The 13,367-nt window shown below is 53.8% G+C and overlaps 5 protein-coding genes across 5 annotated transcripts; 2 read left to right on the top strand and 3 right to left on the bottom strand.

Moving 5' to 3' along the window:
* Positions 1-1,686: 1,686 nt before the first annotated feature.
* Positions 1,687-2,232, bottom strand: F5Z01DRAFT_641023 (uncharacterized protein; the record flags this gene model as incomplete). Its single annotated transcript, XM_046262558.1, has 1 exon — positions 1,687-2,232. One exon carries the CDS (start codon positions 2,230-2,232, stop codon positions 1,687-1,689), a length of 546 nt encoding a protein of 181 aa, XP_046113562.1.
* Positions 2,233-3,249: 1,017 nt separating this feature from the next.
* F5Z01DRAFT_754330 (velvet factor-domain-containing protein) lies at positions 3,250-3,753 on the bottom strand (the record flags this gene model as incomplete). Its single annotated transcript, XM_046267106.1, has 1 exon — positions 3,250-3,753. The coding sequence occupies exon 1, from the start codon at positions 3,712-3,714 to the stop codon at positions 3,250-3,252; it is 465 nt and encodes a 154-aa protein (XP_046113561.1). The 5' UTR covers positions 3,715-3,753.
* A 2,300-nt stretch (positions 3,754-6,053) lies between these two features.
* F5Z01DRAFT_631352 (acyl transferase/acyl hydrolase/lysophospholipase) lies at positions 6,054-9,159 on the bottom strand (the record flags this gene model as incomplete). The annotated part of the gene is made up of 4 exons (XM_046261781.1): positions 6,054-6,919; positions 7,114-7,482; positions 7,531-8,100; positions 8,154-9,159. 4 exons carry the CDS (start codon positions 9,157-9,159, stop codon positions 6,054-6,056), a joined length of 2,811 nt encoding a protein of 936 aa, XP_046113560.1.
* Positions 9,138-10,025, top strand: F5Z01DRAFT_472758 (uncharacterized protein). The gene has a single exon (XM_046260009.1). The coding sequence runs from the start codon at positions 9,282-9,284 to the stop codon at positions 9,876-9,878; it is 597 nt and encodes a 198-aa protein (XP_046113559.1). The 5' UTR covers positions 9,138-9,281; the 3' UTR covers positions 9,879-10,025.
* Positions 10,026-11,592: 1,567 nt separating this feature from the next.
* On the top strand, positions 11,593-12,705 carry F5Z01DRAFT_678518 (uncharacterized protein; the record flags this gene model as incomplete). The annotated part of the gene is made up of 1 exon (XM_046265453.1): positions 11,593-12,705. One exon carries the CDS (start codon positions 11,593-11,595, stop codon positions 12,703-12,705), a length of 1,113 nt encoding a protein of 370 aa, XP_046113558.1.
* Between the last annotated feature and the right edge of the window lie 662 nt (positions 12,706-13,367).

The following is a 13,367-nucleotide window of genomic DNA, read 5'->3' as shown; positions in this document are numbered from 1 at the left end:
AAAACAGTCCCACACGATATGTGTCCGAGCCTACAGTCCCTTACAACTTACGACCAAGAGGTGGCATAGCCAAGACATGGAAAGTTGAAGAGGTAGGATGGAACGCAGTCATACGAAACACTGGGCGTACCTCCTCTAAGAGACGAAGACGGAAACGCTGCGCTAATTCGGGCCACCTTGAAGTTGAGGATTTCCAGCGGGCATTTTACGGCTATCGACCAGATCACTCCCCAGCGTTCGGCCATCAAACTAGGAAGACAAGATCTTACAAAAGGCGAAAATTAGTCACGAAACGAGCTGTATGAGAATGAGCCCTTTAATATCCGGTATAGTCGCTTGCATAATATCAAAAACAACCGAGGAGCGATTCCAAATGGAGGGTACTCGGGAGCAATCCGAAGAATGGCACGGCAGCAGAAGACACATACCCTATTATACTTGACTCCAGAATACTGTACTATTGCTGGACATATGTAACGAGGAAAACCATGGGCCTGCTATGCAAGTAACCGGCTCACGAGACAGAGCACTTGGATGACACTGCTCCCTCATCTTCACCCGAGTTGCCAGCCGCTCGGCTCGATACTGGCCTGCGGCACTGATGATATTCATTGGCTGTACGTGAGCCTAAGAATGAGGCGGTGTCTGACATCCGAAAGGGTTCGGCGCGGCTGTGGGAGGCCGGTCAACTTCATGCCTCCCCTCCCCCCGCCCTTTCCCATGGCCTGCATCTGGGAGGAATGCTACTTCTTGTAAAAAATCGGAAATGATGACCGTGAAAATTGATGTTATAATAACTGCGTTTCTCTACTCCTCATTACGGCAATTTTTGCTTTGGATTTAACTCCACTCGAGGCTCAGAAGTCCGCTAACCGCCTGATGACAACTACTGGCCGCAGACGGAACACTGGATGCTACCTCGAACTTCCTGTTCACTGTGGTCGATGACTGCGGAATCCTACAGTACCATCGACGGTATGCGCTACATACGCTGCGTAGCAATACTACAAGAAGGCTGTGCCGGTGCTGCGCCGAGCATAGTAGACAAGGGCGCCAGTCTCAAGGCCCCATGGCAAGAACCCAGCCAGAAGCGGATGTACTTGACAGCGCTCCTTTTTGGTGTATTGAAGAGCTCCAGGTACCCCTGAATAGAGCTGTCGACTACATCCACTTTTGACCGAGTCCTTGCCAGGGTACTACCAGGAGCCCCGGTCTGTCTCTTCCGCACCCCAATTAGCTTGGCTGACCGTCTCCTCTTCCAGCATTGCTCTAGCCCGGTCCCCTGATATGTTTCCTCCACCCTCAACTTAGCTTCGTTGATCATCTTTCGATTTGATTCTACCCTGGTCGATGACCCTGGCCTGTCTCTTTTGCACTCAAAGAAGTTTCGCTGATCATCTTCTACTCTCGTCAATAACCCTTGGCTGCGGGTCGCAGCCCATTGTGGCTCGTACACCAATCAAGGGCAGGGAGTTTGGTGCGTTCGATCACCTAGTCGCCCCCGCAGCTGCATTAAGCGTTCCATCGCCAGATAGCGTGCCTAAGAAAAAGTATTCCTGACTTTATTCGAACTGACAGGCAGATTGATGACTGCGTCGCCATTAAGAGCACTCGTACTGTATCTGTGGTGATGTACACGGCAAAAGGGGACGACTGATAGTTTCGGTTCCTTTGTTTATATGCAGCCTATGATCCAAGACAGATTTCCCAGGCGTTGCTGCGTGAGCACCACGTGAACCCTTCAAACCAACGGTCCCCAATGTCCCAACCCTGCGTCAACACATCCCGCTTCTCCTTTTCACCATCATCTTCCCAAATGATATCGAGAGGGCCGACGTTGGGTCCGATACTTCCGATGCTATCTTCTCTCCACTGTTCGTAGTGGTCGTAGTTTCTCTGTGCTTGCTCGTAGAGTTCATGAACGGGCTGTAAGATATCTCTGATGGTCCTTGCATCCTGGACGGTAATGATTATCCGATTCTTCTGGTCGTAGTCCGTCAAGCAAAGACGTATCCGCCCAAGGTTCAACACTTGAGACAAATTGGCTTTCCCGGTGCCATTCGAGTTCATGGCTTCCGAGAGAGGCATGTCCAATCGCCAACCGACGTCGTTCAAGATCCAGCGGGATGAGGGCTCTTCCTTGGCTGGGGCTGGCGGTGCGAATAGGTTGAGCAAGACGATTCTGCAGAAAGCCAGCGATGCCGCAAGCAATTGAAGATAGAACACCGGCATTATTGGGGCGGTATAGTAAGGCGATCGTAGACAAGCTTGAGGAGGTTTTCAGGTTGAGAAATTCAGGGACGAGGACCCGGGGAGCTCCTGAACTTATACTCGGTCCCTCTCAGCCATTTATCTCCATGCAGCTGCACGAATTATCTCGGTGCTTTGAAGGGTGACCAAGCATCCGAAGACTCAGCCCCAAAGTTAAAGGGGGTCAAGGCGATTCGGCGACACGTCGATGCGCAGAAGGCCTGAATGAGTCTGACCAGACCTCCTGCATATGTCCTAGCAAGCAAGCGACGTCCTTTGAGAGTTTTCTCCCTCTCTTCGACTTCAATGTGCTGACTTCGGAACAAAGACATAGGTCCTCGCCCATGTACCTGCATTGCCCAGCGTTCCAGCTCTCGTTGAGAATGCTTTGTGCTCATCAAACATATTCTCTCAAGAAGAGTTGCAGCACTTTCAGCTTGACTACCCCGTTATCAAATGGAAGAGACGTCAATACCATTGAAGGAAAAGCATCTAAATAAAAGAGCGCGCTGTAATACGTCACAAAACAGAATGCAGAGCAGGCTACATAGGGCTACCCTATACTCCGCCGGCGACCTGACAGCCCAATGGACACGCAGATGTAAGGGTTCGCGTCGACTATCCGGACTCCATCGTACTCTCCTCGTACCTGTGCTTATCGTCGGTTGCGTTGATCAAGGCCTTGGTCTCCATGAAGGATGAGAGACCTCATACACGAGCTCATCACAAAGCTGAGAGGCTTCTTTCAGAGTGTTCGCCCCGGAGGGTTTCTTGGCCGTGCCCGAATTTGGAAGAAGAGGACGTATCGAAAGAAAATTCCTGAGTAGAGAGATGTTCTATAGTATCTTGGCGTGTCCGTTGCGATAACAGATGCTCGAGGGTACTATTCGAATAATCATTTCGTACTTTTCTTACTGCAATAAGTTACCCACTACACAATATCGTTACTCATCACCTCAGGGGGAAAAAGAGGAACTAGAAGATCTCGACATTGAAATATCAGGAAAACAACGAGGTACGTTTGATGGCTGCGAGCACACGTGGTGTGCCTAGAAGGGAATCATCTCCGTCTGCTGTGAATGCTGGACGCATCGGCTCATAATCCTCGCCGTCCTTGGGCTCCAAGCTGTCCCTAAAGGGCCTCTTCTTGATCGAGATGATGCACCCTTGTCCCTTCAGTACCCTTATAAGTTGGGAGCTTGGCTGTATGTCCGGAAGTTCTTTAGCGGCGTAGCTCTGGAATGGCGCGCTGGTGATTTCCGCCAGTTTGGCCGCGCGTCGTCGCAGGCCTTGGGGTTCAATCGTATACAGGTTGAACTGGAGAGTATACATGCCCAGGCTGTGGACGGAAAGGTTGCCAAAATGGAAGAAGGTGCCTTCGCGGCCGGACTCATCCTTACCAAAGAACGGGTTGCCGACGAGAGAGCCGGTCATGCGACGTTGATGCTTGAACTCGGCAGGCATCTCGATCGACAGTCCCTGTCTCGTCGTAGATCTCTTTGGTCATCACGTAAGGCTCATAGCATAGATACTTCTGACTTCCTCCTGGGACAGCGCGTCGCTTAGGACATGCAGTTGCAACACCGGTGGCGGATCAATGGCTCGTCGATCTCTCTCGTCGGCGCCACAAGCTCGCGCTGCCATAGGCTGCTGTCGAATCGACAACTCGAACTTGATATTCGAGACAAGATGGGCCCGGTCTTCCCCGAAAAGATTGGGAATTGCCCCGCCCACATTGGCGGCTCGTCGTTCCTGCGCAGACGCGAGTGATTCCATGCGTCCAGTAGAACGCGAAGATAAAGGTGAAGCGTTGGGTGGTACAATCCCTTGCAATATGAAGACGCTGGTGGAGAGTATCCCCGGGACTCCGCCGCTTCGAAATGTTCGTCACTATTCGGTTCCGTTGTTCGATCAGCTGAGGTTGATAGTGGTGCTGATGCGTATAACGAATGCTCTGATCTGGCGTACGCCGGAGGTATCCGCCAGATTCAAATTGGGGCTCGGCTTCAATCATTCCAGATACTTTTTCCATCCACATATTACGTATTTGTAAGTAACTTCTTTGTACACCCGTGTATTAATCCCGTTTGGACTGCCGGTACCAGGTGTAACAATTAGAAAAGCTGGCCTATGGATGTGACGGGCAACGGCAGCTCGCTCGCAGGTCAAGCGTTGTCAATGAGGGAGAGAGTAAATATTCTGTGAATAACTTGCCAAAGATATCAAAGGCCACAGTAGATTACTAACCCAGTCTCCCACTTGTGAAGCCGCATACGCTCCGCTACACAGATGAAAGCTAGCGCACCTGAATCTGTCACGCCATCTAGGCGACGGCCAGAAATCAACATTTGATCCAGACGCAAGCTCCGCAACAGATATAGTCGCTTCCTTTTGAGTTCGAACGTGATACAGTACCTCTCCTCTCGCTATAAGACATTCCGCCCGGTGTGTTCGTGTCGTCCCGTGGCCGGAAATGACACCTGCCCTGAGATGCAGCGAGATGCTGCCATTAGAAGCACCGAGCAGAGTTTGCCGAAGTCTGCAGAGCCCACATTGGGTGACTGGGGCAATTACATAGCGACAATGTGTACGCATCTTGAAGTCAACTTCTTGACACTCTATCAAGGACAGCGTCTCGGAATTCGGAGCGTCCATTACGGGAGAGTGGCTGAGCTTGTTTAATGGCATCTATCCCTCTACCGATACGACATGTTCAGCACTGTCTAATTACAGGAATATTGAATGGAAAATAATGCCTCGCCCATTAGACGATTATCCGCGTCCTACCCATGACACTGCCCAGTCACCTACATGGGTCAATCGAATTCGCGTGTCTCGATTTCGCGTAGAACCCCACGCGAACTACCCGGATAGCACACTCTACACCAATACTAGATATCGCTTAACAGAGCTGGCACGGCAGGCAGCTATCGACAGGCAAAATCAGGAAATCGACAGCCGACCGATCATTCCCCCAAGAGAGGCAGCGAGGCGCCGTGTTCGTTTTCTGTTGCCTGGTTCCTCTTCTATATTCAGTCCTCGGGATGATCTGATGGCCAGCAGGAAACGCTGTCATCAGTGTGGTGCTGTTGTGGAGTGATGATGGGGAAGGGCGACTGTAGAGTTTACATCGCGCCGTTTGTCTCGTGGCTCCGTCCTGCTGGTGACATTGTGATGGGAAATCCGAACCGGCTTACGGGAATCTCGCTCTCGCCATCAAGATCGCACCGTGGAAGTCATCACCGACGTGAGTAGGTCGCAGACAATGAACAGCAGGGAGTCTGGGCGCTCTGCCGTTATGAACTGCAATCAAAGCTACGTACGGCAAACGCTGTCTGTCGACGCCTGCGTGTCTTAGTTGTGGTGCGTGAAATTTGCGTGATACGCTTCGCCAGGTCTGCCCGATCCTCTTCTCCACGGCAACGAAAATACAGAAGCGCCAGGGTCATGGTGGTGCGCGGGCATGCCAATGGGAAGCTGGAAGTCATGACCGTCACGGAGCTATCTCTTTCATACGAAGCTTATGGTGAAAATGGAATCCATGTATCCACACGGGTGGTCTCTGTAGCATTTAGCGTTTTTGCCACTTGGCTACGTGACTAGATTCGCACCGATCATTCGCCTGGGCCGAGTTCTGCTGCAGGGTAGTCTTCGACAATGATTCAGCCAAGATTAGATGTCCAGGAGGCAAAGCGAAACGAATAGCTTCAGCTTAGACACCATATATTCACCCCTCGGACAGATGGTGAATTCATGCAATTCATAGCCGCAAGCTCTACTGAATGAATAGCACACCCTGACAGCTACCGATGGTCAGCCCGACCAAAACTCACACCGAGCTTCTGTTGCTCCATGAGCCAATCGAGTGTGAATGGGGAGCCGCTGATGTCGCAAGGAAAGGACGATAGCTCCTCCTGGAGCGTGATGCGACATGGTGTTGTCCGCTTCAACACGCGTAGCTCGACAGCTAGGCGAAAATTGCCCCCGCCGTCCCTGTGGGCGGCTGACACAGACGTATCCTGGGTGATCCCCTCCAAGCAGTGGAAGGCTGAGCGCCCTGTCAGCTGCTGCATGAACACGTCGAACTGCTCGGTGCCTGCGCGATGGCGGCAGAGGATATACCCTGTGCAGTGGTATGCACCCTTCACGAGACGCGGCGTGGCGGCTAGCTCAAAGTAGAACAGCTCAGCACGCACGCGTCGCGCCAGGCGCTCCATCTGCAGCGAACCAAGCACGCTGTCACGTGCTATCTGCGCGACGTGCGGCATGCTGGTCACGTCGTCTAACGCTGGCTGTATCCCGTCATACTCCATGTCGAACCGAAAATAGGCGCCATGGCTTTTGTCCTCCTCTTGGCTCACCAGGTTTTTCCACGCCGTGCCGGCGTTTCCTTGCTTCCAAAAAGCCCGATATAGTCGCGCAGGGAACGAATCCTCCCACATCGCAGCGATCCCCGCGCTCGCCGTGGTACGGGAGCCAGCGGAACCCGTCCCCAGCGAGACGACGGTGCTTGGCTTAGGCGCCGCTGGGAAAAGAATTGCCGCCTCCTTGATGGCAATGGGGGCTGGGTTGTTGTACCCGAGGCCCCCATCCTGGAATGTGCCGGCGCCTTGGATGTGATGGGCCGTGAAGTAACTGACGGCCATACTCAGTATATGAACAAGGATCTCTGACCCGACACTTACTATGGCGCTGCAGTGCAGCAACGGAGACTGTTCAAGTCAGCACGCAAGCACTCGACAGGGACCCGGACGCCACGAACATTTCCCACAGAGGCGCTGCGGCGACTCCCTGGTCGAATCGGAGGACTTCATAGTCTGTCTGGTGTCAGCCATCTGAAAACGCTCGCGGGATGGAAAGTACCCTGATTCTCATGATTCTCTGCGTTGTAGTTGGTCACGATAAAAGTGCTGCTGTCCTGTGCGCTCGTCAGTGTCACGCCTACCAGGGTCCCCGCGCGGCTCGCTTCAGCGGAATCAACAATGCTTCGACAGGCGCCATACGCCTCCTGTTGAATGGCTTCGAGCTGGTCGGCGGCGTACTTGCAGTCGACAAGCAAGGACTTGACGAGCTCGACAGCAGGCGCCACAAAGGGTGCGGCGTGGAAGAGCGACCGCACGATGCGGGAGTAGCGAGATTCCTCGAACGCGAGCTTGGACGACGTTTCAAAGTACTCGATGCATTGGTCCACGGGCCAGCCGTTGATGCACAGCGCACATGCGATAAGGGCCCCTGTGAAGATAAGCCAGCTGGTCCGCAGGAGTCCAAGGGCACATGTACCTGAGCTGGTGCCGAAGACGACGTCAAAGTTCTGTTGGACGGGGTAGGGCAGGCCGATGGCTTCCTGCAGGACGCTGAGGAACTCGAGGGGAGCGCGACCCCTTGTGCCGCCCCCATCAATGCTTAGGATGCGTGTGGTGGCGGTGGCTGGTCGGACGCGGATGCAGGGACCAGCCGTTGCGCCGCATAGCAGACACTCGTCCGCATGGAATAGATACGGATCGCCCGCATCAAGGCGGGCAAAGGTGCAGACACATGTCTGGCATACCCAGTGCCGACAGGGCAGGCAATATTGGGGTCTACGTCGAACACAAACAAAGCAGGTGCTTTCCGAGGACGGAAGCCGCTGGTGCAGTTGCACACTCGTCAACTGATGTCGATGGGCATCTCTTGCCGAATCGAGGTGCTGGAGCTGGGGGAATAGTTCCGTCATGCTACGCTCCAGCGACCGACTGAGGTCGAATGGTAGCGGCGGCATCTCCGCTGCTGCTCGGATCTCTTCCAGCTCAAGGGTGGCTTGGGCGCAGGCATCACGGTACAAGGAACGAAACACGTCCTGGGGATGGAAATCTAGGGAGCTTGTCAGTTACTTGGCCAGTGCGCTCCCAGCAGGCAAGGCGTACGGTGCATCCCAGGTGGGTACTGGTCTAGCAGTAGGCTCGAGGCGGCTGTGGGAATGGCACAGGACTCCAGCGTGTCGTCATCGCGTCCGCGGAAGAAGTTTACCAGGTGGGTTGCTAGATCGGAAGCAATGGGATTGGCCGCTCGCGCCATCTGGATCAAGTCTACCGGCGACCGTAGCGACCTACCTAGGTCCCGTGACGCCGCTTGGAGGAATGCGACGGTGTGGCGAGCGGAGAAGAGAAAGCTCCTGTCGCGTCGCTCGCGATGGACTACTCGGATGGCCTGATAGAGTTTCTGACGAAGAGTTCCTAATTGCTTTCTCTGCCACATCCCGCGTTGGGTTGGTGAGAATGTCACGACGGTGATGGACTGAAAATGACGAGTCAGCGATGCAGGGCCAGCCGGCTGACCCATGCGAGCTACTTCAACACGCATCCGTTGGCTGTGCTCCCTCGGCACCACGACGATCAACACCGGGCGGATAGGCGAGGTTGATGACCGCTCTCTCGCAGCCCAAGACGCTAGGCACTCTATGGCGCGGTCAGGCCCGCCAATGTCAGCAACGAATAGACATGCCACATCGACAAAGGGAAAAACGAATCTCTGGTGGACTTCGTCGGCTGCCGGGACCGCGTGGCGCACATCTGCAGGCAAGTAGTCCTCGGCGGATTCGTGGCACCGAAATAATCTTGGTGCCGAGGGCAGCCGATTGTGGACGGGCAGGTCCCCGTCGGCGACGAAGACTGGCTGAGTGGCACGGGCATGCGAGATATGTAGATGGACCTCACCGTGGTGTCTCGCATTGCTGGGATGCCTGCTCCCTGGACACATGTTGGTGAGAAAGAGGAACTTTGTGTAATTTCCGATCAGCACCGCGAAGCCATGTGGTTCCTCTGGATCGCGAACTTGTTCGAGCAGTCGCTGCGGCCTGTCTGAGACAGCCAGCAGTACCCGCCCATTTTCCTGCCGCAGCTTTGTCCATTGCGTGTGTTTGCATGCGCTCATTGAATTGGATATGCTGCTATCGTTAGGGGTGGTGATTGGCGTTTTATATATTGCTGACAACCGCTTTTGTCCGTCGTCGCCGTCCTGACTTGACCCAGCCTGCTTACTCGGCCAGCCCGATAATGGCCCGCAGAGCGATTGACGTGGGCCATAAGGTGCCAAAGACGCGCTTCTTGGCCTGTACTGAACGTCGATATCCGACGATGCGGTCGAGTATAAGAGCGCAAGAGTTTCCCAGCCAGCTGTTGCAGGGCAAGTGCTCAAGAGCGGCCGGTCGATCAGAGATAGACACCTGGGCCTGCACAGCACTCTCCGACGTCAACATAGCCGATGCCAGCGGCTTTGATCAGTGTCCGTCTCCGCTTGGGACCGACTACCGAGACCAGCGTCTCCGCAATGCTGAGCTTGAGCGAGACGTGCAGGAGCTCCGCGAAAAGGTCGACGAAGAAGTGCATAAGCGTCGGGTCGTCGACTTTGACCGGGAGCTGGCCATCGATGCCTTGAGAGAGAAGACCGAGGAGGTCAGGCAGCGAGACGAGACGATCGACGCGCAGAACGCTCTGTTGAGTCTGGCCTGGGCTGACGCGCAAGACTTGGCCTCGTCCCACCAGAGCACGCAAGATGCATTGCAGCTATTGAAGGAGTATATCGAGGGCATACTGGCGAGCACGCCGGATCCGGAGCTCAATGCGAACAAGAAGCGCAGACATTGCTCGTGATGTTCGGCGCTGTCGCTCCAGCTGGGGCGTCCCCGACCCGGAGGGCGGTCCCCGTCTCTGACCGCAGCGGACACGACTTCAGCAGAACAGCTCCGCTCTACAAGATTCAGGACGTGTATAAGCTGGGTGGGCATCTTTTGACGTCGTTGAAAAACTAGTGGCTAGAGTCGCCGAATGGTTCCAAACATGCTAAATCTCACTGTGCATTCTTTCCATCCGTCATTGTGCCACGGCAAGAAGAAACCTAAAATGTACTATAGGATATGGATCTAAGCGCCAGACAGACAGCGATTCTAGTTAGAATCGTACGTTGCTGCGAACGCCGGCTCTGGGCAGGCTCGCGGGACACGTCCTGCGGGAGGTATGCCAAGTATACGACACACTGTTGGAAGAATTGAATCTGAGATCCGGCTGCATTCGCGTCCCGGCAACTCTAGAAAAGCGTTAGGGTGTGCTATGCTCAACAATGGTACAAGTGGGCTTGGGTGCATCTGAAGGAGAATCAAACATGCTTGCCGCCTCGTCCCAATTACCTATGTATGGACGATGCTCGACTGATGTAGCAAGCATTTTGTAGTATCCCACCTATTTTGATAGTCCTTTCAAAGTATGCATGGTGAGCGTGGCATTCTCTAGGCGGGCATCCCCTCCGTCACGGGAGCTTGCTCTACCCTCCAGCACAACGACACGTTCCATGATCGATCAATGATACACGTCCCCGGTGGCATCTCGATGCAGCCTGTGGTGAGCGCGAAGGTTCTCTAATCTCTTGAAACAATGGCCGCACAGCGTGCAAGGAAACCTGGGTGGGTTTGCACTATGTTTCCTGCCAGGCATTAGTCTTTTTAGTGTCTGATGGTCTAGACAGGATTGCTCTCTCATTGATGTGTCTTCTCAGATTTTCTGCACGCGAGTAGCTTTTCGGGCACGGCGAAATTTTGCAATAGAACCGCTTTCGAACAGTCCTACTGCTGACTGTGGCGGTGTTATCCTTAGGGGACTCACACAACACCGGCGCTTCGTCTGAAGATGGTTGTACACTAAGCACCGTGCGAGAGTCACGATCGAGCTGTGGTTCGCCTGCCCAACAGTCGGAGGTCAGCCAGGAAACGTCATCCCACCAATTCGTATTCAGACGTGTGCCGAACAGCCAAAGCTCCGTCTCGGAGGGGGAAAGGCCTCCGTCGATCTGAGCCATGGAGCTCTTTAAGTCGCAGATACGGAAACCCGGAAGTCGCAGCACGCTCACCCCCGTTTTAACTTGCTTGCTACCTAAGTACATCGGAAGACCCTAGCCGCTTTCGCCCTTCGTTAATCAGGGCACTCTACACTTAATCTTGAAAGTGGACAAGGGCTTTCTCCGCCAGTAAGTATGTTTACTTCTATACAAAACGCCTAAATGTGGTCAAATAGCACTCGACTATCAGTGACACCAAGGACTGTGGAGGCCGGCGACGATTTGTCCACGAGGTAGTGGCAGCGCCACCTCTATTTCGTGGAGGCTTCTCGTTGCGGCCTGTATCTATGCAATAACCGCTATTGGATTAAACCTTTCCGGGAGTATCAAGTCTATGCGGCCAGTAGATGGCAATAGGCTGCCAAAAAAAAAACGTCTGATTGTGCACAATGTAACGGCCAGTCGACGCTTTGCGAGCTACTATAAAGCCGGAACCACCAGAGACAAGCCATCTCTCGCTCCTCTAGGCTATCAATCATGGGTCCTCCGAAAAAAAACAATGCTGCTCAAAGTGACAAGCCCGCCAACCCTGGCAAGACCTCCCAAGGTGTGGGCAAAACCGCAAGGCAAACACGCTCTACCAACGCGCAGGCTCTTGAACATCTCGAGGACGCATACAACAAAGCGGATGATGTGAAGAAGAGAGAGATAGACCAGCAATACACCACTAGCAAGCGCCAAGTCCCCGAAGGCATGGAAGTAGATGACGACGGCACCTCTGCGCCACCGGAAGAAGAGAAGAAAGACGCGGCGCCGAATGAGGCACCTCAGGAGCGTGGATCCGGTCAACCTAACGAGGCATCAGGAAATCCCAGATCCAAAACGAATGCTGCCGAGCCGCAGTTCAAGGCCGAAGAAGATGATGGTCTTTTCCTAACGGAACACCATACTGGAAAGCAGGCGCACACCGGCGACAATAGTTCTGACGACCTAGAAGAGCTGGGCGACATCGGAAGAATTACCTCCGCGACAAGTATAGTCGACAGTAAGCTGGACATATCCATAAAGGGGCCCTTCGGCAAGTGGTATGCCATTTATCGAGATGGTCCGCGCCAAGCACCATACTACCACATGGGCCGCATGGCTGATGGTCAGTTTTCTGAGAGTGGAAAGAACGTGTTCCGTCTTGGAGAGTCGGGCTCGGAGCCACGGATTCGTCGAGTCATCGGTTTCGTGGGGTACAAGACATATCATGATTATCTTGGCCTGCTCAAAGCCTTGGCCCAGAGGCACTGGCCGGCGGAGAATGGAAGTACGCGAAAGAAGCCGCCCATGATGTTCGTCTGCGTGCAGTGGGAGGATAGAACAACGACCTGGGAGTGGCGAGGAAAGTTAAAGAAGCATTCTCAATTTGGTGGGCAAGCGAAGATAGTAGCCCCAAGAACCATCGAGTACGAGAATGTCGTGCTAGTGGAGGACGGGGAGAGGATCCACTCCGCCGATTTCGCCTTTGTTGAGACCGCTGCCCAGCTTGCGAAGAGGCACCAGCAATGGATACTGGGACAACGCAAGAGCGAGTCTCGATCGCTATCTCCGGGCTTGGTTCTTGACACCGTGGAGGTCGACGGCAAGAATTTCCAGGACGGCTAGACAAATCGAGCTATATGGGTTGCTGATGGTCAAAATCGCCGACAGTGCGTCGACGCTGCAATTCAGGTGGCGGTCGATTATATAAGATAGTGAGATACAGTGGTTAGGTTTGCTGATTAGTTTGCATGTCTTTGATTTATTTTGGTTCGGTAGCTGGACTCCCGGGCGTTAGTACACGTGGGCTGAATCTCATTCTTCCTGTTTCTGAACGTCCTCTCGTGATAAATGTGCTGCCCAGGCTTCACGAATATTGATTCATCATATGCTGCATGCCCGGCAAGATACTCCCATAGCAAACGGCCCCTTCTCCATCGAGATCAAGAGCCAAACTCGCGCCTGCCATCACGCCTGACCCGACATCGAGAGCAGCAGAAGTGATGACATTTCCATAGATAACCTGTCTCATACCTCAGCTTGACTCACGGAAAGTATGCCCGCCTGCGAGCCGAATACCGCGGACGTGGAAGAAGGACCCCTAAACCGCTGCTTCGTACCTGAGGAGCTACTTTCCGCCGCCTTTCTAGTGTCCTTTTAGTTTCTAGGCTCTCCTGCGTACCGTTGGTTTGGTTGCGACTGTGCCATGAATGATCCCGTCCTGGCTTTTGTTAGATGAGGCATCGCTAGCCTACAACTCGCAACGTACTGAATGTGCCCTTGTAGCA

Source organism: Emericellopsis atlantica (assembly GCF_019669845.1).
Source record: "Emericellopsis atlantica unplaced genomic scaffold F5Z01scaffold_56, whole genome shotgun sequence".
Lineage (NCBI taxonomy): Eukaryota > Fungi > Ascomycota > Sordariomycetes > Hypocreales > Bionectriaceae > Emericellopsis > Emericellopsis atlantica.
This window is presented reverse-complemented; position numbering and strand designations above follow the sequence as displayed.

Coding starts and splice junctions, on each gene's coding strand:
- F5Z01DRAFT_472758 (XM_046260009.1), top strand. CDS start 9,282: ATGGCCCGCAGAGCGATTGACGTGGGCCATAAGGTGCCAAAGACGCGC.